Source organism: Lepidothrix coronata, unplaced genomic scaffold, assembly GCF_001604755.1.
Source record: "Lepidothrix coronata isolate B3197 unplaced genomic scaffold, Lepidothrix_coronata-1.0 Scaffold247, whole genome shotgun sequence".
NCBI classification, from domain to species: Eukaryota; Metazoa; Chordata; class Aves; order Passeriformes; family Pipridae; genus Lepidothrix; species Lepidothrix coronata.
The window spans coordinates 845,103-871,104 of NW_016690427.1; the positions used below are offsets into that span (position 1 = coordinate 845,103).

The following is a 26,002-nucleotide window of genomic DNA, read 5'->3' on the forward strand; positions in this document are numbered from 1 at the left end:
TTTCACCATCTCAGCTGATATGGAGGTGTGAAAATAAGTAGGATGTATCAATTGACACTGGCTTTGGTATGATCTTGTGGTATTGCTTCATGATAAAGTGAGGAGAGGGGCAGGTTTCCCCGGTATTCATCAAGAATACAGCAGATAAGTAATCTGACTACTGGTCACACCAGCTGGAATTTGTGATTCAAAAAAGGAAGTGCATGCAAGTGCATGAATGCCCTCCCTCTTTCTGGTCACACACAGTTCCAGCATTTGTGTTTCATGTGGCAGTGAAAAAGACAAATTGTGTCTTTCAGCCTCAGTTATTCACTTGCTTCCACCCACACACTACGGCAGTGTAGAAATTGTTTCAGAACTCCGATTCAGCAACATTCATTCATTAATACAGCATTCCTCACAGAGCTCCCAGCCACCAGTACATGCAGAGGCAGAAACAGCCTGGACTTGGTCAAACGGTCCTCTGCTTTGCTGCTTCAGGAGGGATTTGACTTGCAGTTTTCACTCTGAATTTTCTGAGCAGATCTATTATTCAATCAGAACCTACGAAAGTGGATCTGTTTCTCCACTGGCACCTATTCATGATGTGAGACAATGCCAAAAAGCCACCATATTACTCTGTTGACATTGGGGCAGAGAATTTAAATAATAAATTAAAAACCTCCAAAAATTCTCTCTGGCTATTCATCAGGACTACTGTCTCAAAAGGATTCCTCATGCTTTTGAGTCAAGTCTTCAGTCATGGGAATGGATGCATTGCGTGGCAGTATCATTTCTTGATGCTCATTATTTGGAAGGAACAACAGCACTGAACAAATACGTACATTTAATGCATATTCAAAATGCTTTTAAAAAGACAAAACAAACATCTCTTCTAGATTCACAAAAAACAGAGGGAGAAGTTGTACAAACAACCCATAAGACATTAGGTGCTCTGAGCCCAAGGTTCTCACTGACGCTACTTTGCACATCCAACTCATAAGATTCTTTCCTCACAGACAACAACTTGGTAACTGTTAAACTCTACCCACCTGTTCAGGGCGTACTTGAGCATTAATAAGCTGGAAAACAACAAAATCTGAGAGGCCAACATTTTCCAGCAAGAAGGAGGTGAGGGTCTCCCCATCTTTCAAAATGTCTAGAATTCGTATTCCTCTTCCTGGATGAAGAAAGAAATCCACAGATCAGTGAGACACCAAATAAAGGAAGTTAAAGAACAACTCATACTCAAACCTGCAAAAAGAATGTGCTTTGGCTCTTATACTTAGTAGTGACTAACAGGGTCTAAAATTATTCTTGCAATTCAAAATCAGTTTAATCCTTTGTTGAGGAATGATAATCAGAAAATGCTGAGTGTTCTGACTTGGCATATCTGATCTCTCAAAGGTATTTCAGACTAGAGCCACAGCAATGGGTGCACTGAAAGCAGCCTTGACTGCATTTGAAAGTGTCTGCCTTTTTTCGATGCCATGTTTTATTTTAAAAGTTCAGATTCAAGTACGCTGTTGCTGTTAGTGTCCTTCCTTCTAGGCCTTGTGTAAATAACTTTAGCCAAACCTTTGCATTTACACTAATTAATCACTCACTGTCAACTAATTTTAGCTAGTTAATCTTATTCTCTAGCATTGCAGAAGTGACCATTGAGAATCTTCCCCGAGGAAAAACTCAGTTTCCTTGGAAAAGCATAAATTGTAGCTTCTGCTTCATATTAAACTAGATTAGCAACTACTAAACTAAAAGCTGGCAAATCTTCAGGCAAACAAATGAGACTATCCGCTGTTAAATTAGACACGTATAAGAGGCCACTGAATTTCCCTAATCCTGCCTATAACAATATTCAAAATACTGCTGCTCATAAAGTTAAACAGTGCCAATCTTTTTTAACTTGTCTATGTTACAAATCATACCAATGGGAATTCTTCCTCAGTATGCTCCAAGAGAAAGCTTGGGAAGTTAATGTGTGTCCATTGACTACTAGAGCCTTTTTAAAAGGTAGTTCACACAGCATCAAGAAACTCTGGTAAAGAAAGCTTGAAAAGCACTAGTTCTAGCCTTCAGGCAATTGAAACTGCCAGGAACAGCACATATCCTACAGACATGGGGAATGTAGCTTTAGACATCTCCACATAAACATGCACAAATGTGCTGCTGGGGGCCTCCATTCTGTGAGTTAAGCAGAGTCTTATCAGAGTTTGCCAATTAACTTCCACAATTCCATCTGCAATAAGCATATTCTGGCCTAGGGCTGTAGGGGCTGAGCAGGACTTCTTCAATTGTTCCTCTATGTACTTATTCAAGCAGTAAACACTGAAAACAATAGTAGGCGTCTGTCCCTCATATTCTCACTGATGCCTTTCCTGGCACCCAGGCATCACGGAGGAAAAAACACACTATAAGAACACATCAAGGGGAGAATGGGACAAGGAAGGAGGACTCAAGAGTTAGATCTGGTTTAAGGAATCAGCAAAAGGAGCAATCTCAACTCTGACATTTGCTAAACGGCAAAGGATTTGAGAATGGGACATATCAATTCTCAAAGCCAGTCCAGTTTTATGCCTTTAGTTTTAGGGGTATCTTTTCAAATTCTGTACTTTAAGTCCAAATATTATTAAAAAAAAATTTATTATTATACCATTTCCTATTTCCCCCCAAGACTGTGTTTTGAGTTTGGAAGGTTGTTTTAAATAAAAACTAATGCAGTCAACTTGCTTTTTCAGTCTTCTTTATGTTTTTAATGCCTTCTCTTTCAAAACACATCATCAAAACAAGGGGAAAGTGTTTCTTTCTTCACTGTTCCAAACCTGTTTTAGGTAACACTTCTAACAATGTACCTCTAAGCACTTCTCTGGGTTATGCTTCTAGTATATGTTCAGGCATGTTCCCAGCTTTCCATTCCTCTGCATCTTCCATGATGCTTTCTTACTGCTTCTACCTCTACTGTAATAATTAATAATGAAATCTCTTCAGCCACATGTTTTACTTGGGGTGGTGAGAAATCCAAACTTTTGGTTTTCGAGTTTTGTCTACTGTTACTTAAGGATGATTGTAGAATGGAGTTGACTGCCTCTCTCCTTTCTCTTAAATGACAGGTGTTACAACACTGAGCATGTTTTAATTTACCCTAACAGTAAGCAGAGTAACAGCTACATGTCAAATATATTATAATGTTGCCACTCTGCAGCTTAACTACTATCCAGTTCTCAGAGAGAAAAATTAAGTAGTCTAAAGGATATAGACAAAACAATTACCTGCAATTCTTTCAGGATTAGTTCTCATTGTTTCCATAAACTGAGTCATAATGATCAGTTCTTCCCAGATTCTGCCAAGGTCATGGATTTCAGGGCCTTCCAGTAAAAGCTCCTGAGCATCTTTATATACCCTTGCAAGGCTGAAAGGAGAAATAGTGTACAAACAATAATTTAAGACTGATGACTCTTGAGAATCTTTTATATTTAAAAATAAAAAAGGCAATGTTGACTTTCTCTGTGTTAGGGATGAGAAAAAAATAAATTATTTTGTTCTCAGTCTCAGGTACTGTGAGATTCAGTTAGATTTGAAGTCCACAGAAGGTTTAAGAGGGCTACTGGTGTTGCAGGAGGTTGGCCTCTCCCACATTAGCCATGCTGATCTTGCTGGGGAGACAGGACCTTCCTCAGACTGCATGCATCTCGCAGTTACAGTGCAAATCTGCTCTGGCTCTAGCCCAGGCTCAGCTCCAGCAGTTGAGTGGGGCACTCTGGGCACATGCAGCCCTGCTCAGCCAGGTAAGTGACATAGAATCATTCAGACACAGAATCCTCCTCCTCCTCTAACATCAGTCCCCCCCATTGTAATTGTGGTGTTTAGGTCCCTTCAGAATATTTCTTCTAGGAGTGGCAGGAAAACACAAGTGACAAATGGTCACAGACAGCTGTTCACCTACTGGGTCTGGGTTAGAACATGCAGATCATGCAAGGATGCCATCAGGTCCTGTGTTCATGAACAAGTATAGAAAATTCTTATTATCAGGGCAGACCATTACATTTCTTTAATAGTATTATGTTTTTCCATACATGGAATGGTATATATCAGTCCTTATGACTTATTTTAGCTTGAGAAAACAGCAAACAGGAAGGACCTAATTCTTTCAGAAAACACAATGTATTTACTTCCGCTGTAATGCACTGAATTTACTCTGACAAAGTGACAGTTTGCTCTGTAACAAGTAACCTAAAAAAGTCAGAATATATAAGAAACAAACCCCTTTAGCTTCACTGCGTGATTGACTGTACCCCACAAAAAATGTTCAGCTGATCATTTTAAACCCTGTTCACTAGGAAACAAGGTCAGCTAGTAAGTTAACCCCAAGCCACAGATTTTCACATGACTGGAGCTTCAATGGCCTTGAGATTGTTAGCTCATGAATTTTAATGATTGGATGCTCCAAAGTGGACTTTGCAAAGGGAGATTTGGAGCATTTTTTTATATTTATTCTAACAGGTTTTTACTCTAAGGGTCCTTCTCTGCTGTGCTGTCTTTCATGATTCAGCTATAACAACACAATAAAACACTTCCACAGCTCTTTTTCAATAACAGTCAGGAAATCTCCCATCCTTCTGCTTTGCTAACAAGTTGAGTACTGAAGGTTATTGTGCTGATTAGTCTCACAAGTATACAGCCAAAACAAGTGCTACATAAGAACTGGCAGTGCAGGTTTTTCTTTGCTGCTACTTCATTAGAGCTCTCATTCAGAAGAAATGACTCAAGTGATGAGAAAAGAAGGCTTAGGGGTTTCATGCTTCTATATCAAAAAGATCTGTCCCAAGACATTCAGTAAGCAGTCAACAATAGAAAGGATGGATTTTATTAAATGGACGTGTGTTCCCTAGAGACTAATACAACGGAAGTCTTTCTCCAAAAGGCCCAAACCCACCCTCGTGAGTTCTGTTTCAACTTTGCTGGCCATTGTTAGCATGAAACTGACGTGTTAGAACTGAACATTTTTGTCTTCCCCTGTTTGCACACTGGTGTTTTACTAAATGCTCACCCTTCCCTTTTCATTCACACCATAGAGCTATTCTTTAAAATATTCCTGGGTGCACTAAGGGTACCCTCCTAAGCAGGCTGAGGATACTCCGTCCTTTCTCCTTGCATCATTCATGCCCATGAACACTCAACAGTTGCCAAGAGCAGGCTACCAGCAGCTGTCTAGCAGGCTTGTATTGCTGCAACCCAGTCTCACACATACAACCCTGCTTACATGGAATTTTTGTAGTTGGACACCAGACCTGGACCCTCTCCAGGGGTTGGGCTGCGGAAACAGGGATTGTTCATGTTACAGAAGATGCCATGTAACCATGGCAATGTTCCTGCTGATGGCATTGCCTTGTTTGGGAAGTGACCTAGAGTACGGAAACACAAAATATAAATTGTTAGGTGTCTTTTCTAATGGAGTCTGTGGGAATCTAAATAGCATGATGAGTTGGCTCACTACAGAAGGACTGTGATACAAATCCTATAAGTTTATTTTTTACCAAAAAAAAAAAGTCACCAATATAAGCAATAAGGCTATTTTCAACAGAAACGAGTTCTGAACTAATGGGGGGGGGGGTTCAATAGATAGTGAGTTAGTACCTTCTCAGTAACAGAATTACAGAAATCCAAAACTTGATAGAATCTTGAAACTTCATGTGTGTCTGACCAGAAAGCACCTCACGGGAAAATTAGAGCTTTTTATTTCCTCCTCACTGGTAATTCTTACAATATATGGCTATAAATAACTAAGCTACTTGAACTAAAGTTTGTTCCTTTGCCAGAACAATACTCCACAAGTAGGTCCCAGTATCTCTGTCTGAGAACTCTAGCCACTACCTAAAACAAGTCTGATCATTGTAACATCTTAAATGCTCTTACATTCATGCTGGCGATACAGTGGATTAGCTTTCCTCAGCCAGACAAGGGCAAAAAATAACGACAGAGGCCAGACAAGCTCCACTAGAAAACGAAGCTGGGAAAAAAAAAAAAAGAAAAAAAATTTTACAAATAGACCACCATAGAGTCACTAAGTGACTAACAGGATGAGGCTGTTCTCAGAGCAGCAATGCCCAGCGCAGCACGTGTCCGTGGCTATTCTTTGCCTCTTTCACCATTGGAAAAGGACACCCAGAAAGAGTGAGGATTCATCAGTGCCATGAAGCATTACCATTAACTCAGTGGCTTCTCTACCTCCTCTAAAGAAATATCTATGCATCCTGACTGAGGTAAGAAGAGGCAGCAGGTAGTAGATGACTCTACAAGAAGGATTACATGCAAGTGAGAAAGTGTGGGGTTTTTTTATCCACACTTTAACACTGCTGGGCTCATTAGTAGGCTGTCTGTGCACTGTGCTTACCCAAAGGTAAAAGACTTCAGCATAAGCTTAACATTCTTTGACCTTTACTTTTAGTTCTTTTTGTCATCATTCACTTTAACACTATTAATTTCCTAATACAGGTAGAAATGTATACATTAAGATCGAACACCTTATTCAATAATATAGAAGATCCCATCAAAGGCCAGTTTATTGCCCAGATCTTTCAATAGACTTACAACAGACACTAGCTCCCCTGTCACGACAGAAAATCAAGGGCACTGCTTTACCACAGAGCAATGTACTGCCTGGTTTTCAGTCTGCTTCCTCCACTCCTGTGTTTCAGTTTGTTTTACTGCCTCTGTGTGTTCTGGTAGAGGCTTGAAACTACAATCCTTTGATCCTGTAATACAGGCTTTGGGCTCTGAGGAACAGCAATGGGATTTTTGTGTCCAGACATATGGCACGTTTTTTCCCCCCTCCCTACAAGAGTGAGGATGAAGTATCTTCAGAACCAGGGTTGTAGCACATGCACAGGAAAGCACTCCTTGCTTCTTTATCTTTGCTCTCTCCTTCCCAGTCAGGTACCAAAAATATAACAATAATGCATATAGCAGCAGAGCCAAAGACAAGGTGGGTCACATACAATTGTTTTGAGTAAAAGAGCATACTTAAGAACAGATTTTTTTGAGCAGTCCTGTTTTTATCACTATAACTTTGTCTAATAGCTTTAGTTAAGCACAACATATCCTTACAGCAAAAGGGTAGAAAGCTTTACACCAGGCAACAATTCCCTATTTTTTCTGATAAGACTCTCTTTTTTAAAACAGAACAATAACAAAAAACCCCACCCACCACCACCTAGGAAGTTATGCATGCCTGATATTTTCAAAGCCAGAGAGAATCTTACCAGCAGCAAAGGGCAGATGACACAATTATTAGAGAAGAAAACCTGACAGCTGTTGTGCACAGCTCAGAACAGTGTTACAGATCCTTCCCAGCAGGGCCCACAAGGTATGATTAACATCCATTGCCACCCATTTGGTAAGAGGTTTGGGACAAGCACTACACACCCATAAACTCAGATGGGCAAGAACTGGGGAGACTGGTCATCACCTCTGCTGCAGAGTTGATCTTTGTTAATGCTCAGATGTAGATTCTTTCTTCATCCCCAGGAAATACAAAATCCTCGGACTTGAATTTGGTAATTCCTTTCTGTCTGAGCTAACTAGTTTGGAAAGGATTAAAGTCTAAAGCACAAGGGAAGCTTTCTTTCAAGCTAGTACACAGTGTGTCGTGCAATAAGGACAGACCAAGTGCTGTTAGACCTCTGATTCTTTCCTGTGAACCTTTTCCTGAGGACACACAGGTGTCTCAGAATTCACCACAAGTATCAGAAAGCAGTCCATAAGCCTTCAGAACCACAAGAGAAATAGCCAGAAATCCCAGCAACATGCACAGAGAAATGTGGCCCATACAAAGATCACATTTGATTCTTTGAGGGATTTGTGATTTTTATATGCTGATAAATGTACCAGCCACTTAATCCAGCGAAGTGCATAGTCCAAAGCTGAAATCCAAAGCCTAACACTTTACCTTTTGTCTTTTCCGGAGGATCCAGTTCTTCCAAAGCAGAAGTCTGACTTGTCTAAAGAAGTTCATTCTTCTGCATCAACACTTCTAGTTAACCTGTGGCAAAGGATGCATTGCCATTTCTCAGCTAACAGCTGAAACAGACCTTAGAGCAAAATAACAGCTTTCTGTTCTTATTTTAAGATTATGTTATCATAGAGATCAGTTCCTTTCATTGTCTGCATCATTTAATTTTGCACTTGATACACTATCATACATGAAAAGTCGTGGTTTTCCTTTGTTTGGAGGCTGTTTCCTGTGACACATTTATCAGCACCAAAAAGCAGTGGAGAGGAAAAGCATCTCTTTCGAATAAAAAAAGTCATTAACATTGAATCTGGCTGTTAACTTGGACTTGCATGTAATGAAGGTAGTTAACTGTTGCATCATTTATTAGAATAAATCTGTGTTTTCAAACTATATTTCCAAGAAAAGACAGATTTACTACTAGACACTAGTTTATATAAAACTGTTTAGTTATTATGACATAATTAGCTTTAATCATTCAGACACTATAAATATATATTGATTAACAGAGTCTTGAAAGGATTTTGTAAAAGTAAATCCATTTTGTTGCCATTTTAATAAAAAACACAGGATCTCATATTTTTATGCTTTTAAAGTCAGCAATTCCTATGACTTTTTAGTAGGGATATAACAGAATTTAAACTGTTGCATGCTCTGTTTTTTAGGTCTATGACTCATTATAATGATCATGAATTTTTACCTTCAAAAGGAAAAAGAGAATTTGACATATAAATTCAAATATGAGATACATGGACTGTTAAAAATCAAAAAAACCATTTAAATTTGCTACTAACTCAAGTAGAGCAAAACACTATAGTAAAATCATAGAGTACAACCATGATAAAAACCAGTACCTAGCAACAATGTGTAGAGAACTCCACGTGGGTTGAGGAGGTACATGAACTTCTGGAGTGATTAGTCATGGTGGACATCTATCTTCACTCTTTAAAGGTAGCACTCTGCTCATAAAATCAGTGATGGCTTGAGACTGCTGCAATTAGAAAGAGCACAGGCACTAAAGGAAATTCAATTTCTAAAAAAGAAGTTTATTTACATAGATATTAACATTCTCCTAAAGTCAGAAAAAGGCCCATACACTTATGAACTGTTCATTCAGTTCTCCGCGAAGATGCCAACACAAATTACGACTGTTACTATTTAGAATGGCACACACTTTCTGCCTGATGACAACATGCTCAAGGGATGCAACTCATACCCATGGCACAAGAAAATATGTTATTTTGTTCATTTTCCTTTTGCAGGAACTGATTTCTTTTCTGGGGGCTGACTGTAAGAGCCAACACAATAACCTTGTTCTATCATCAGAATACTATTGAAACATTGGAAGACTCTTACAAAGGCCCAACTCAAGAAAATAAAAAAAATAGCACTTCTTTTTAACTTTGTTATCTTCTTTTTTCCCCTAGTAGTTCATACTATAACATAGAAGAATGATTTACTGAATACATTCAGAAAGAAAACTCATATATATTGTTGACAAAATACAAGAAACTGAAATAAGAAATCGGTTACATCAGTCATTAGAGCTAGCCTGAGCTCCAGAAGTACTGACATTGTCACAGCCTTCCTCATTCCCATCAGGTTAAGAACAGTGCAGTGTCTTCATAACTTCTCAAATTCCTTAATATTATCATCATAAACAAGCATCACCCTTGGGTAACTTTTTTAGCAAATTCCTTCAATTGTATATCTGCTGACATGGCCCTGGAGAAGACAGAAGTCTTTTCCACTACTTCGAAACTTAGTTCATGGGATTTGCAATACTTTCTTTAAGCTTCACTTGTTTTATGAAGGTGGCACAAGTGCTTTTTTCTGCTGAAGACAATGTTTTAAATGTTGGGAATTTCTTCTTGGATTTCTAGATAAATCAGAATTTCAGTAACCAGAGAAGACAATTTTTTTTAACCCCATCAATTTTCACAAAATTTTCTGAAAAAATTAATGTCCCCACTGTTGGTATACTTCCCTTGTGAAAGGCCTGGGGAGTCTGTTCTTACATCTACGTGTGCAGATATACAGGTAGTTCACCACATTTTTTCATGGATCATCACTCTCGAAGAACAGAGACAGTGAAACACAAAATTAACTGATTCACAACACCAGGAGAGGAGGGAAAAATTATTTCATTCTTATAATCCGATTTTCAATTTTATATTTTCTAGAACTTCTAAAATGTCAGCAAATTGCTTGTTCACACAGAAAAATATTAAACCAAATGACTTTATGTATTCAGACTCAGAGCTCCAGAGATGCATTCAGAGAGTTTTTCAGCAAGTTCTGTCCTACTTCAACTACTATTTACTAAATCAAGTTACATATCAGCATTAAATGGATCATTTCACATCTCCAACATAAATTTCCCCCAAGGAGTATGGTCAAATCCAGAAGCAAAAGAGCACAGAGTCAACACTGAATTCTTTATAAATTTTCATTTGTAAGGGCTGGGACAGCAATGCAGTAAAACCTCTCACTGGTTCTCATGCTGGGCGATGGCTCTGTATAAGCACTATTGCAGCTTCCCTCACTGCCACACCGTCATTGTTCTTCAAAGTAGAGGTTGAGCAACAATCCAGAGTTCTTTATTTAAAAAAAATTTTAAAAGGATGTGGCAGCGCTTGCCTATTTCTTTCTTCTTCACAGGACTTTTGGGAGACTTCTGAGAATCCTGTTTCACTGAATTTACCAACTGCTAGATTTAACCCAGAGCACATTGCAGCTCTGACAGCAGAGCACTGCACTCAGCACTGTTTCCTTCCCAGCTCCATTGCAGGACATTCCAGCTTCTGCACAAATGTGCCACCCAAACCCACAGAATTTAACCCAATTTAACCCATGCTTCCTTCACAAAGCATGACAAGGCCCAGGATCAGGCCACCCCTATGTGCTGAAAGATGAGCAAGTGGGGAAGAAGACTGGCTTTGGCTGAATAAGGTGCTTTCACTGGAACTCAGGGAAAAATAGAGAGTTTATGACCTTTGGAAGAAGGGATGGACAACTCAGGAACAGTACAAGGATGTTGTTAGGTCACGTAGAGAGAAAATTAGAAAGGCGAAAGCTCAGCTAGAACTGAATCTGGCCACTGCTGTGAAAGATAACAAAAAGTGTTTTTATAAATGCATTAACAGCAAAAAGAAGGCCAAGGAAAATCTCCATCCTTTATTGCATGCAGAGGGGAACATTGCAACCAAGGATGAGGAAAAGGCTGACGTACTCAACGCCTTCCTTGCCTTAGTCTTCAACATAAAGACCGGTTAGCCCTCTGAAATGGCAGACAGGGATGGAGAGCAGAAAAGATCCTCTTCAATCCAGTAGGAAGTAGGTAGTGACCTGCTGAGCCACTTAGACACTCACGAGTCTATGGGGCAGGATGGGATCCACCCAAGGCTACTGTGGGAGCTGGCGGAAGGGCTCACTCAGCCACTCTCCACCATTTACCATCTGTCCTGGTTAACTGGGGAGGCTCCAGATGAACAGAGGGAGGCCAGAGTAACAACCATCTGCAAAATGGTCATAACAATCACAGTGCTACAGGTTTGTTGAAGAGTGGCTTGAAAGCAGCCCAGCAGAAAAGGACCTGGGGATACTGGTTGACAGCGGCTGAACATGAGCCAGAGTGTGCTCAGGTGGCCAAGAAGGCCCATGGCAGGACCAGGGCAGTGACCATCCCTCTGTGCTTGGCACTGGTGCAGCCGCACCTTGAGTACTATGGTCAGTTCTGGGCCCCTCACTGCAACAAAGACACTGAGCTGCTGGAGCAAGTCCAGAGAGGGGCAACAGAGCTGGGGAGGGGTCTGGAGAGTGAGTCATATGAGGAGCCACTGAGGGAGCTGGGGGTGTTTAGCCTGGAGGCTCAAGGGAGAACTTACTGCTCTCTACCTGAAAGGAGCTTGTAGCCAGGTGGGAGTCTCTTTTCCCACGCAACCAGAGACAGGACAAGAGGACATAGCCTCAAGCTGTGCCAGGTGAGGTTCAGGAGGAATTTCTTCACTGAAAGGGTTGTCAAGCATTGGAATGGGCTGGTCAGGGAGGTGGTGGAGTCACCATCTCTGGAAGTGTTCAAGAAATGACTGGACACGGCACTTAGTTAAACACAGTTTAGTTGACAAGGTGGTGTTTGGTCAAAGGCTGGACTCAATCTTGGAGGTCTTTTCCAGCCTTAATGATTCTATGATTCTATTCTATCATCCTATGGCAACCTCCTCTTTCACAAGTAGCTTTGATCTAATTTCTGTCAGACACATGTTCATATCACAGCTGAGACCCAGCCTGCTTCAATCCAGACAGAAAAAAAAAGCTGTATAAAGCCACAGATAGAAGCTCACTCAGATCAATAGCAATACAAAGCAGAGAAACTAGTACTGCTGTTGCTGCTCAGCTGTAGACTGTATTTAAGTAGTGCTGCTATGTCTGAGGCAAACAGATACTTTAATAGTTTTATCCAGCAAACAAGCATTTTAACCCTAAAATCCTAAGTCCTGTTATTTTAAGAAAATGAATCTCTTTTTGTTGTCCACATGTTCACAGAGACAGCTCTAACAGATTAAACTAATCTCTCCTAATTAGATTTTTTACATCATTATTGGATGACGGTAGGGTAGATTTTGCTTTCTATGATCAGCTGCTCCTGTGACACATTTTTGCTCTGCAGCTTTACAAAGAGATCTTTGGAAGTAAACAGAGAAGCATATTTGGGGCCTATCATTTTACATGAGAGGGGAAAATACAGTTCAGCTTATGGAGCACACTGCACAATGTCTCTGGTAGCTCTACCCACAGTTGTCACTATCCCTGTTTCCTAATGATTTGTAGTTTGTTGCCAGTAGCAACAAAAAATGAGACATTCCATTTATGTATCAGAACATAAAGAAAGCAAGAAGTGGAAATAGATATTTGGTGATGACAGTTCTCACATTATGCCCACAGTAGATATCCGATAACATAAAAGTTCCCTGTGATATGCTTCATGAGTATACATCCCATACCAAAAAACTGGGGTCACATGGTACGTGTGTTGTATTATCCCTCACCTCACATGCCATGGTTTTAACAGCTGTTTTAAGTACCAGCATTTTATTTGTTTTCTTATTTCCAGGCTTATTCCTGACTTCTGACTACAAAATCAAATCTGGTTAAAATTCTGTTTGTCCAGCAAATTATAAAAACATCCCTAGTAATCTCTCTAGCACCACAAGAATATATTTCTCTAAAATTAACAGAATTTAAAAATTACCTGAAAAGATAACTTTGAAAATACACACACTCATGTATTGGGTGTGCTCATGGGCCAACACTTCTAATTTTCAAGAGTAATGCTTTCCAGCACCCAAACCATTTCTTACACATGTACAAGAGCATGTCCCTAGACACAGCCTCATTAGGAAGCTAACACAATTAGTGCTAACACAATTTTGCCTAGGCTAGCTGTAGGAGTGGGTGTGTATAAATGCATCTTCTGTAGATAAACAGATATATCTATGTGTGTGAGAGAAAACTACACATACACAGGTTAGGGCTTTCTCAGTTAAGGTAAGTTTTGCACCCAGCAATCTAAACTGCTAGGGAAAACATAAGCTGAAGGTTTTTAGGTGTTTCCTACGTATTTCAGAGGCCTCCCCCCATGAAATAGGTAAGGAGTGACCTGAGGGACAAGAATGGCAAGTTCTGTCAAGCTGGAATCAAATGATAAAAAGAATCAGAGAGATTAAGAAAAGGTTCCATGAAACCTCTGTTTGAAAAGTATATTTTTACAAATCAAAGACAATCAGAATCACTCTTCCACATGTCAAACACAGGGAAATGTAGAATCTTAAGCAGATCCCATGCATGTGCAAAAACAGTGGTTGGCTAATCACCCCAATCTGTGGAAAAACATACACAACAGCACAGCAAGTAGAAACTCAAAAGGTATGTTTTCTACTTCTGGTGTAATTCAGTTTACTTCCTATTGACACCATTCTGTCATGCAGCTGCATAAGGGCTGAGGAGTGAGGATTTTCCTAGAATTCACCTTCCTCAAACATTTTACATTTCAGAAGATTTAGGATACCTTTTCCTTCTACCTATGAGTAAAAACACTTTCCATGGATCCCTTGGATTTCTAAATTAGAAAAAGAATTCCCCAGTCTCTGAATAAAAATGGGCATGGAAATAGAACATTTTATTCAGAATGGTTTCTTTCTGAAGAACCCTCCTGTGAAAATTACTTGCAAGAATATTCAAAACAACATAGTTTGCAAATATCAGATGTTCCCTGCCCCTCTCTCCTCCAACTCTGCTAATGAAAGTTGAAACATCTGGTTTGTTTCATTTTCCCAAAATATTAAGTTTATGTGTACATTGACAGGTGGGATGGCCCAGTAAGAGCAGCTTTATAGTGAAACACTGAGTGCTGAGGACCCAGGACACACACACTACTTGCCTAAGGGTTACTTTAGATGAACTCCATAGACTGAACGTGCATTAGCAGCTGCAGCACGTCAGGTATGCTGCTGAAGCATATGTTCCAGTTTAGTCTCACCCAAACAGAATTGAGTTTGTGTGCTCTGAGATCACACTGTACCGTGAGCCACAGTGGCATGTAGACAAGTCACTTGAAAAGTACAAACATGCTCTGAGCTAAGTTACCAATGTTAGCATATGTGCACTAAGGGCCTTCGCAGAGCGTTTCGTGACTGCTTTCAGATTAATTCCATTAGGCTCTGCTTTGCTATAGAAGCTAAAGAATTCACAGATTTTAAAGCAAAACACAGATTTCTTAAATAGAAGCAATAAAAAGCTTGAAAACTTACCCCAGAAGCTTACCTCATGTGCGAGCACTGCTGGAAAAGAAAGGTTTCTGAAGGAATGTTCAGCTTGGTGGCAAAGAAACACATATCTTAGACACAGTTAGTGCTGGCAAAATAACACTGCTCAGTTGTAAGGAGATTGTTTTAATCCCCTACTCGATACAGAACAGCTCAATCGGTGAGTTTAAGGACTCCTGAATAAAAATAACCCCAAATATCCAATATGACCAGCACAAGCAGTCAAGTCTGTACTAGGAAGTTGATATTTCTGAGTGTACTTCTTCAGATCTGAACAAACTCTGTATTTGAAAAGATGGTAGTTCTGGTAGCATCAGGGGCCCTACTAAACCAAACACCTGTCATAACTAATTAGGTCAGAGACTTACAAAAGTCGGTACGCTGCCAAAGCTTTAAGAGGGATGAGGCAGTGCATTACGACTTCAGAAAATGCAATTACCAAGCAAATCTGACAGAGAAAGGTTTCCTCCCCAGAGGACAAGCCGCAGGGTTCTGGCACTTTGCATGACCCACAGCCTGTCACCTGGGGCAGGTGGGTGGGATTGCTGCAGTTCAGTCGGAGTGAAGCCATTTCAAAGCAAGACCTAGGGAAACCTGCATCAGAACCGAAAGAAACAAGGGCCATTAGTAACATTTCCAGCCCAAAAGGAAGCCAAAGTCTTTTCCACCAGCTTTAAGGCTCCGCTGCCGGCTCCTCACACCCCTTCCTGTGCCGGTTGAGGCGCCCGCCGTCCCCCCGCTCCCTCACAGGGCGGAGCGGAGCTCGGTGTGCGAGCCCGATCAAAACACGGCCAACGTGCAAACGTTGACGAAAATTTACAAATTAAGAAGTCACACACTGGCCGTTCAGCCGCCGCCTCCCAGCCTCCCCCGCTGGCTGCTCTTATCCCAGGCCTGGCTGGAAGGCTCCGGAAGAAGGACCCCCCCCTTCCGTGGTGCCACCAGGATGGGCAGCAGGGTCACAACTCTTACATAGGCTTCAAAGGTTTAATTTTCAAAGAAGTACCCTTGGCTCCTTCGCTTGTATTGCATAAAAACAGTCGAAGGCATTATAAAGCTGGGTCGTGCGTAATTCATCTATTGAAATTGATGATATTTTTCATGAAACACGGTGGGTTTATGAGACCCTCATCCCCGCGCGCAGGCACACAGTGGCGCTGCGCTCCCCGCGCCCGGCCCGGCCCGCTGGCACCGGCCTGGCTGTGGGAAACACCAACGGAGACCCAAAGTGCATTTCAAAGAGCAGAAACTCTCACGCCAGCAAAACATGGAAGGACATGATACATAAAAAGCAGTATGGCAAAAACCAGTAGTAACTAGTATTATGACTTAAGAAACATTTGTCTGTTTCTCACAGATTAGTATTCGATGTTGTCATTCTCCATCCCAGCAGCCTTCTCGGGCCCTAATCAATACTGACCAGCACCATCCTTTCACAGCTGTCCTATTAAGTTCTGCTCCAACATCTGTAATGATTCATTAACCAGTTGTGTGCATTATATTCAACTCCTCCATTGTCAAAGTAGAACAAACTCTCATCTATATCAAGAAGCCTTTACCTGTCCACTTATTTTGTTATGCAACTCACAACACCAGTATGGGCAGACAGCAGCATCTGGGATCTTCAGCTTTTCTGTAGTATGAGGCAGCTCCCCAAAGAAACAGCCTCTAGCACAGCCAGAACAATCCAGTAATAGCATGGCTTTTTCCAAGAATGCAAGCCATGCTTCCCTGGAAATGTGATAACGGAAGCAGAAGTTCAGCTTTGTGAGCTTAGTAGCTTTTGTTCTGGAAATTAAAATCAGATTATGTCCACTGAATGGAGTGTGGGATTTTATTTCGGATATTTTGGGAAGATGGGCAAAGGTAACGGAGTAGGAAAGTCCAGTGAAGTTCACACTGTAAGAACAGAGAAGCGATTCTTTGCTTTTCCTGTCCTTTTCATTCTTACATCAGTAGAAAGTACCATGCCAAAGTAACTCTATAGTATGTGAGAAAGGGTCATGCTAATTGTAATCCCATTAAGAAAAGTGTGCCACTCCCCATCCCCAGAAGACAGAGGCAGCAGAGTACTGTACTATTGTAAAGGCCAAATGTCTGTATTTTAATAAGTTAGAAGAAATCCAGATATAGAAGCCATAGAGTCACTGAAATGTTAACACGTTAATATATTTTAAAGCAAATATAACACAGTGTACACATAAGAACCGTTTAATACAAAGTGAAAACCATTAGATGCACCTACTAATGCAGATTTTTGGTTATTTTCAGCTCTTTCACTGAAACTTGGAAACAATGCTCTTCATTTCAGTTACACCATGTTAGGTGGTAAAACTGATCTATAGCAAGCAAATCACTGCCTTTTCACTCACCTGGGAAAGACAGCACCACTGCAATGATAGTCTCTCCAGAAGGGCATCCAAACAAAACAGGCTCTGCACATTTGCCCCACTTGCTAAGCTATACAAGAAACCAGATGTGAATTGATTGCTGCTTCTGAATAGTAAAACTCAGTAAGTGCATCCTTGCTGTACAAAAAAGAAATATTAAAGTGACAACATAGAAAACTGGCAACAGATAACCATGTCTGCCTAACATATACACATATGATACATAATTGTGGCCATGCTGGCCAGTATGTAAGCCTTTTCATGAGCAAAGCTTTAATTGCACATGTTAGAAAAATGAACAAATGCTTTTACAGAGCAAAGCACAAGCTTTGGTTTATGCTTAGACAGTGAACATTAAATCTTCCATTTTTATTATAACATCTATTAAGAAAAATAGCTGTTTCTCTATGAATAAGCACTCCATTCCACACAATGAAATGAAGCTCAATGTCTTATTCAATGAAACCTTTACCTGTATCTAGACTGGGAATGTAATACAACTTTATTGAAAGCTACTGAACTACAAAAAGTTTGACTTATTTCATTCACAGTTCCCCAGCCCTCCCCCCAATTTTAAAATGCTGCATATATAAAAATAACTCCAGTATGGCACAAAAGTGGGATTCTCAAGGGAAGGCAAAGGATAAAGGGGCAAAGGGAAGCCTTCACTGGCAACATCAACAAATTGTATACAGTCCAAGAGGAATTTGCACCCTATACAAAATGAGCTTCCCTGTGTTCCAGTTCTTGGATCCTTTTTGGTCTCAGTCTCTGGTAAGCAGGCTTCAGATCTGTGGGGTGAATATCCTCTGAGCTAGGTTTCTGTTCATTTGTGTTCTGTTCAGGATCACCTGATGGAAGTGCAGAGCTCCTAGCCAGTTTCACGGTATTGTCCTGGTGAAGCACAGAGCTAGCACTGGTTGGTGCACAAGCTTTAGCAGAAGAACCATCTCCATTTTCTTTTGATTTGTTAGAGGGTGGTTTATAAAATGTCCCTGGGGGGGGTTGCAATGTTCGTGGTGCCCTAAAGGCAGCAAGAGGACTAACATCAGGACCGTTCTCTTCTGTTGCTGTCCTTCCTGACCCTACAGCAGAATATGGCTTACTAGGAAGAATGGCATTAGCTGAATTGTTACCAACGCTGCATGATGAAGATAAAGCACCTGCAGTTCCACTCTCAAGTGCTCGGTTCTCCTGGGGCACATTAGTCACAATCATTGCTGTCCTTGCTGTGATATCGTACTGTTTATATTGCTTGTCCCAATTTTTTCGCAGCATCTGAGTGTCATAACAAGGAAATCTACAGCAGGTATTACCAGCAGGGAGTGCCTTCACCTCTGAAACCTCTTCAATAGTAGGGCTCCAGCCCAGCTTCTCTGAACTTACTGCTCCTTTATTTCGTGAATTTCTTTCATTCAAAACACATGGAGGAAGTATTCGGTCCACAGGCAGGCTCACAGGGCGAGAAGCTGCTTTTGTCCTTGGAACCCGCAATGGAACTTTGGTAATCTGACGGTTAGGTTTTGCAGGAAGTAAGTTAACTTTACAGCTGTCTTCACCTAGAGAATTTAATGGATCATTGTCTTTCTCTGAAGTTGGACTCACAGCATCACCTAGAAACACACAAATACATGTGACTGGATCTTTGCACCAGATATAAAGAGAAGTCAGCAAGACTTTATTAATGATCCCTTCGCAGTTAGTATTTTAATGGCATAATAATTTTTAGGGATAGCCTATATACATACTAGGAGCATCCTACTCGAACCAAATGTTAACTTTTCAATAGCAGTAAAACACATACTGTACAGCTGTAACCAAGGAAGACACCAAGAAGAAACAGCCAAAGACACACTATATTTTTTTGGCTGGTGCTCTCCCATCCCTGAATATTTTCAGCTTTAGTATGTTTCAGGATGTTGCACTGTAAACGTACAGGACATGACTGAACTGGTAGCATCAGCTGAAAATCAGTATAATTAAAAGGGATTAGGGACAGCTACTCCTAAATAAAATAGATGAAATCATACCTACATTAAAACAAACCACTGTAGTAGTACAGGCAGATAAATAGAAAAAATGTAGAGTTAGTTAGGTTAGCAAACCTGGCTTTTTTTGAGCAGAAATATTGATATCCAAAACGCTCTTAGCTGATGATTCTGTCAGAGAATTACTCTTCCCAAAGCCTTCTGGTTTAGTTCCTGTGAGTGGCAATGATACACATTCGGGGGGGGGGGAATGGTCAAAACACATTAATTGCTGGGTATTAGTTTGCAGCATCATAGTGGATTTAAAAAATCTACAGTCACAGTGGAATTATGGCTTTGTTTTGTTTGATTTTTTAAAAAAAGCAGAAACCAACACACTGTTGTATTCTCTAACCAAATACTTTAAGCTCCAATTCCATTAATACAGGTTTCTTGAAAGCCTTGGGAAAGATTTAATTCTCTGTTCTTCTTACAAAAGGAAACAGCATATCAAGCAGTGATAAGCAGGTTTTATCACTTGCTTCTGTCTAAATTGAAGAGTTGCATGCACTATAACCTAATGCATCGAGGGCTCCTTATTCACTCACTCCCCAGAGTCAATAGCATACTAACCAGTTACACATGGATCCGTGTGTTCTTTTGTATTCTTGCTGTTGTTTGATTCCAAAAACAGTGCAGCTGTTTCTGAAGCTCTGCTTTCACTCGGAGCTATCAGAATACCCTGCTAACAAAAGTCAGAGCAAGAGTAAATGAAAACTTGAGAGAAAAGGCACTCCTTAACAAAACAACCCACAAAGATTTATTAGAAATGTGCCTTGGAATGCTGCAGCATTTAACACAGAAGTTAAGATGGCACAGGTAGCATTGTGCCAGCACAAGAATAGTCACTCACTTCCTTTACAGCAACAAATGATTTCCTCTGCTGCTGTGGCTCCTTCTCATCTGCTGATAAAGCAACTCTGACTGTAACAGCTGTTTCTTCAGACTGAGATGTGCTCAGAAGTGGCTTCAATGAAACATCAAATATCTTTTCATAGTATGTTATGAGCAGCTCCACTACTCGGGCCTGATAAGGGTAGTCCACAAGTGATGACAGCGAAGCTGTAGCATCAGTTTGACGTGGTCTGATCAGAGTTGGGCCAAATATTATGCCAAGGTTGCTGGCTGACATTTTATTTTCATCAGCCTGTTCTGTAACTCTGCATAAGAAGAGGGAAAAGAAAAAACAAAACAAAGCTCCAGGAATTAGAGGGTTTTATTACTTTAGAAATATTTTAGATATTAAAATATTATGTCTAAAGAAGATAAAATGCAATGAGAAACTGGAAGTGGGTTTGGTAGGCAGGCTGAATCTTCAGTGCAGACTGCATTTAAGAGCAGCTTGGACTTTCCACACGGGGTCATTTTATGTCCTATTTGTTAATATTATCTGTGGCTATTTGGCATTTTTGTTGTTGGGAAAAAGAGCATCTCTCACTCTCAGTAATAATATAGCTGTGGCCCATTTCTGTTGGTAGTCATCAGCTTGGTACACCATCATACAAACCAGCATTTGGAGGACAAGGAAGTGAAATGTAACTGGAGAATAGTCATTTAAGAGACATGATACAAGTTCAATTTTCTGTAACAGCCACCAAATTGCTGCCCCGCCTGGGTCACATCACAGTTTAAATCACACCTAGGTCCCTGCATGTGACACTGGTTACTACTGACTGACCACAATGCAAGCAGTGAATCAAGAATAATGGAGCTCAGCACTTTCCCTGCTTTATTTCCCTTTCATATTCTTCTCTCACTTGAGAATTCATGACATGGAAAAAAGAAACAGCAAGGGAACAATGCCTCCTAAGATATACATGACTTCCTCTAAGTCATTAAAAAGGTACAAGAGATTCCTAGTATGCAGCATGTAGTAGTTTATTTTTCACAATCAGTTTGCATTTAAAGTCTTTTCTCACCTGTGAAGGTGTCCAATAAGGTACTGAAGAGTGTTATAGTTTGGTACAGGCAGTTGTTTCAGAAGATCTTTAATTTTAATGATGATCCTATTCAGTTCAATACAGATTGACTGCCTTTTCTTTGATTTGGGACTACCTTTAGCATCGAACTCCTCATTAATGTGCTGGCTTTCTTTTCCAAGTCCAATGAACTCATTATAAAGCCGAAACAAAATCAAGGGCTCAGGAAGCTGAAGAAATAAGAACATTTCAGAAACACACTCAAAACTGAATTTTAACTTAGTTTCCTTCCTGATTTTCTTCAGCTTTGTCTCATCTAGCTTCTTTTCTTTGACTATGACTTTGTTTAATATCCTTGTTCGTTAGCTCAAAGGCAAACTTTTTCAAACCCAATCCCAGGTAACAAAAACACTCCTTCCTACACTATTTACTCCATAAATCTTTTGCTAGCCCTTTCCCACAATAACTTCAGGACTGAGCACTTATCAGTACTTTATTGAAATAAGATTTAAAGAAAAAAATAAGATTTCAAGAAAGTGATTGCTATGAGGGAGGAGGTTACACTGCATATGCTCAAATAGCATGGTAATAGAGCAGTTATTTATTCTTCCAGTCTTTGACAGTTTATCAATAGCATATTATTGGTTTTAATAATCAAACAGGGTTTAACTCAGTATTCTGAAACCGCATGTTTCTAGCACTGCTCCTGTATTTAAAACAAGCAGGTTTACCTAAAAGCCACACAAACAGAACAGCTACAAAGGAAGTAAAAAGACCAGAAGAAAACATTTAGTTGATATTTTTCTTTTTAATTGTAAGCCCTATTCAAAACACAGCACAGTACCCTAGTATTATGTATGTAGTATGCTACCTTCTTACTTGAATATGTAGGCAGGGTACATCTTAGTAATTTTTCAAAATCACTTAATGGCAATGATCATAGGATTGGAATGCTCATCGTTGACAGCCAGTGTAAGGAAGAGGACAGGATTATGCAGCTAAGGATTATTTCTTTCAGGGCTAACAAGTTTTCAGTGACACAGTAATTTCACTTAGCACCATTCCAGCCTAATTTTTTCAGATAAAGATTGAAACTGGCTTGGAAAATTCAATCATGAAGCTTTAAAGCTCCATTTTGAAAGATAGACCCTCCATAATGAACACATCATAACCATTATGAGTGTTTCATGACATTTTCGATAGTGGATATTAACAGCAATATATCAGCATCTGTCTGCATGAGAACACAAGAACGTGGGAATCTTTTAAGTTTCACCTAAGACAAGCAAATTCACTAATCAGAAAGGTTTTAGAAATTAAAGCTTCACTATGAGTAGACAAACAAAAGGTTATTCTGTGTATGGTACTAATGTTTAAGGAGCCATAACACCCACGTGGAATACATTTTGTAATACCAGCAGCTTTCCCTGCCCTTGTCACAGGCTCCATGTGCAAATAAAGAAGCCTTCTGCAAATATACAAGGCACTCAATCTTCTGCTGTGGGACTGCTGAAAAGGATTTTTTTTCCTATTGTACTGAAGAAATATACTACAGTACTTCAGTTTTCCATCTGACCTCACAATTCCATACCTGGCGGAGATACAGCTTGAGAACATTGCTGATATCATGCGCATAGAGTTCAGAGAGCTCGACCAAATCCTTTCCATTTTCAAAAGCTTGACAAAGCTTTTCAACTCTTAATTTGGCTCCATTCACACGATAGATGCCCTGAAATTAAAAGACCAGCACAACTCTATTTCATTTTGAAAGGACAGTGTTGAACAGAGATATTGACAGTACAGCATTAACACCCTAAGAGAATTGTTTTTTTTAAAGATTGTCTATAAAACTTAAGCATGAACAAACTTGAGTATACCTTGACATTCAGTGCTCTGCTTTCAATTTCTGACGTACACTTTTTGATGATGAAAGGAACGCCATCGGGAACATTTTTAGCAGCTTGGGCAAATTCCACTCCAAACAAGTGAAGCCTTCCATGAAGTTTTTTGTGCCCACATTGAATAGCTAAAGTCTCTAAACATTTTTTATGGCATGCAAGTGAACACTACAGGGGAGATAAAAAAAAGCACATCGTTTGACACCATAAGAAACATCTCTGATGTTTGTCACCCCATATGTGAGCAAAAGGCAAGATTTATTAGTATGTTGTGCCTCTGCTTTGAGTTCACAGTGATTATATGAGCCACAAACTCGACAGTGTTTATACAGGAACATAATTCAAGTTTCCAAAACTCTCAACTTTACGTAAATCCCAAGCAGAAATGTAAACTAATTTTTAACTTACCTCCTCACATTCAGCTCCATGAAATACCACTAAGCTGTCACACTCTCTGCATTTAGATGGAGCTCTCAGCTTCCGTAGTTTGTGTGTTTGTGCTGCTTTTGACATATTAGCATTTCTAAAAGGTCCTGGAGAATTTGCAGTTTCAGATGTCAGATCATTTAAACCTGGAGAGAATTTCTCTGTTATAGTCTTTCTAATATCTACTATTGGGACAGTATTTATTCTGATTTTTTAGAACTGTGGTGCAGAACACAGAATTCTGTAAGTAATAGCAACTATCAAAGTAATTAAAAACATTTCAACCACAAGAAAGCAAAACTACGTTACAGTTTACATAATAGACTTATTAACTATCAAAGAATCTTACATAAAAGTGTAATCAAATGATAATTTTTGCATTTTTAAGTATTCCAGTTTTCTCCGGTATCAATGACATGTGAAAATATTAGAACATTTAATTCCAGCTGCCCTGCAGTTCAGGCAACGATTCATAAAAGTTTCATTTTATGTATTTCAAAGTCCTGTATGAGAGGATGAAAGATGACAATATGCTTTGGCCTGTAGTGTTTCTGAAATACTTAAAAAAAGAATACTTTGCAGCAGGGAAAAATTAACATACACTCATGGCAGAATGCATATGAAATTAAAAAAACTAAATGAAAAAAATACTGATTCTCAGTTTCCTATAACAACATCAAACTATTTTCTAGAGGATTCTACAGCTAAAAAGAATAGCAACTGGCCCTTTTTGTGTTCAGTTCTTTTCAAGCAGTTTACTTAAAATGCTACCAACAACTCTGGGAACCAAAATACTTTGTTTTGCAGATAACTTAAAATTAGCACATACAGTTAATTGTCCAAAAAGCTTCTTAAAAGCTCAAGCATTGATTAAACAATACCACTCCAAGTTAAAGTTTGCATCCATTAACATATTGCCATGCTTTGAACCTTGATCTAAACTAATATTGTTAACCACAGATTCATTCCTAGAAGGCAAAGTATACATTTAAGAAATAAGGACTAATTGAGTAATTTCTCAGGGGCTTTACTCAGCAAGTGCCACAAATATTTCAAAATTAGTTTGTGAGTACTGTAGAACTATTCCCATAGAACTATTTCTGATAATCTAGTTATTCAGGTTTCAATGCCTGTGGCAACATTGTCTTTATACAGTCAAAATTAATTTGAAAATTTGAAATGGCCTGGTCAAATCTGGGACAGACATTACTGAACTTGCTTATCTTAGTTGAAAAGGGTAGGATCTCAGCTATTACCCTAAACACTTGGAACTATGTTTTTCCAATTTTCCAATTACCAACTCTATGTATCTGTGCATTTTATTTCAAAGTTTAGAAGTTACCTTACATAAATCAGTGCTATGCAGCTAAATTTAAATGCAAAAGTCTTGAGGGAATGGTTAGCAGATCATTTGTTTTACCTCAAAAGGGTGAAGACACTAGAAATGTTAAGCAGCTGCCCATATAGTTAATCTAAATGTATAAAGACAATTCTGCACCACTTCATTAAAATGACCTGAACATTATTCCTCAGCTCTCAACCTCAAGTGGATGCACACTGTATTGAAAAACAATGCTGCTGGTAATCACAGCCTTGTTACAGTACTTTTCTTAAGCATATTTAAAAGAAAAGCCACATTCTGCAACAAAAAGCATCATCTGGGGTCTTCAGGTATGGAAACAACATTACCACAGTCTGAAGGAGATGGTGGCTCTCTTTCATCGAGATCATCTGCAGATGACATAGTACCAGTGGAAGGTGTTCGGGGAAGTCGTCTTTTAAAATCCCCTGGCAGATAAGAAAAATTTTCAGGAAGTTGTAATTATGACTTTGACCTGACTGTTCATTTTCACCATATGCTCTGTTCAATACTTGCTTATCTAACAACAGTATCTTTGTTAATGTAAAGCAGTGCAAAGAAAAGACTTCTGATTAGTACAGCAGCGAATGGAGCTGTACCTGGGCTGGCAGATGGAGAATCCATGGATCGTGACTCACTGCTTCCCCCTGCACTTTCAGAATCACTGCACATTCCTCCACTCTGGTTGCCAACTGACCATGATCTGAACGGTGGTGGCCCTCGCACTGCTTTTGAAAAGAAAATCCGCTAATTCCAAATGTCAAGGACAAAAATTACTTTTTTTTATTTAAAGACTATCGATTATATTCAAAATAGGAAAATATTGCAAAAGTTACGTGAGCATGCAATGCAGTGAAAAAACGCCCACAGCATATATTCCTTTACAAGCTTCAGGATGTAAGAAAACTAATTTCAGAAACTCGATATTTGTGCTTTTACAGAAGACCTGAAATCAACTCAGCATTTAGAAAACCAATGGATTTTCAATTGTTAAAGCTAATTGAAATAGTTTAGTCCACTGAGTTTGACAGTACTTGCTGTTTGAATTGCACCTCACCTTTCTTGTCAGAGAATCTAGGTATGCATACAGACAGTTTTCCATTTGTCCTTCTTATGCTCGAGTACATACCATTTTATAGGTTTCAAACTCTATAATACATTTTTAACCCTT

At 39.5% G+C, this 26,002-nt stretch overlaps 2 protein-coding genes across 11 annotated transcripts in view; both read right to left on the minus strand.

The window, feature by feature from the left end:
- ABCA4 (ATP binding cassette subfamily A member 4) overlaps positions 1 to 16,532 on the minus strand; it is a 72,149-nt gene extending 55,617 nt beyond the window's left edge. For 2 of the 3 annotated variants that reach the window (XM_017835059.1, XM_017835057.1), the window contains exons 1-9: positions 16,371 to 16,532; positions 15,251 to 15,405; positions 14,810 to 14,859; positions 8,842 to 8,978; positions 7,925 to 8,017; positions 5,893 to 5,986; positions 5,240 to 5,381; positions 3,249 to 3,388; positions 1,032 to 1,159 (exon numbers count right to left, since the gene is read on the minus strand). In XM_017835059.1, the coding sequence (XP_017690548.1) occupies positions 1,032 to 1,159; positions 3,249 to 3,388; positions 5,240 to 5,381; positions 5,893 to 5,986; positions 7,925 to 7,990 (570 nt within the window). In that variant the 5' untranslated portion in view covers positions 7,991 to 8,017; positions 8,842 to 8,978; positions 14,810 to 14,859; positions 15,251 to 15,405; positions 16,371 to 16,532. Of the gene's footprint in view, positions 1 to 1,031; positions 1,160 to 3,248; positions 3,389 to 5,239; positions 5,382 to 5,892; positions 5,987 to 7,924; positions 8,018 to 8,841; positions 8,979 to 14,796; positions 14,860 to 15,250; positions 15,406 to 16,370 lie in introns of all 3 variants that reach the window. The other variant, XM_017835058.1, reaches the window with a different exon arrangement.
- A 354-nt stretch (positions 16,533 to 16,886) lies between these two features.
- Positions 16,887 to 26,002, minus strand: part of ARHGAP29 (Rho GTPase activating protein 29) — a 49,603-nt gene continuing 40,487 nt past the window's right edge. For 4 of the 8 annotated variants that reach the window (XM_017835076.1, XM_017835077.1, XM_017835075.1 and 1 more), the window contains 9 exons: positions 25,431 to 25,559; positions 25,161 to 25,259; positions 23,454 to 23,617; positions 23,025 to 23,213; positions 22,739 to 22,876; positions 21,148 to 21,377; positions 20,082 to 20,388; positions 19,802 to 19,913; positions 16,887 to 18,814 (listed from right to left, as the gene is read on the minus strand). In XM_017835076.1, the coding sequence (XP_017690565.1) occupies positions 17,916 to 18,814; positions 19,802 to 19,913; positions 20,082 to 20,388; positions 21,148 to 21,377; positions 22,739 to 22,876; positions 23,025 to 23,213; positions 23,454 to 23,617; positions 25,161 to 25,259; positions 25,431 to 25,559 (2,267 nt within the window). In that variant the 3' untranslated portion in view covers positions 16,887 to 17,915. The remainder of the gene's footprint in view (positions 18,815 to 19,801; positions 19,914 to 20,081; positions 20,389 to 21,147; positions 21,378 to 22,738; positions 22,877 to 23,024; positions 23,214 to 23,453; positions 23,618 to 25,160; positions 25,260 to 25,430; positions 25,560 to 26,002) is intronic. The other 4 variants (XM_017835079.1, XM_017835081.1, XM_017835080.1 and 1 more) reach the window with 4 other exon arrangements.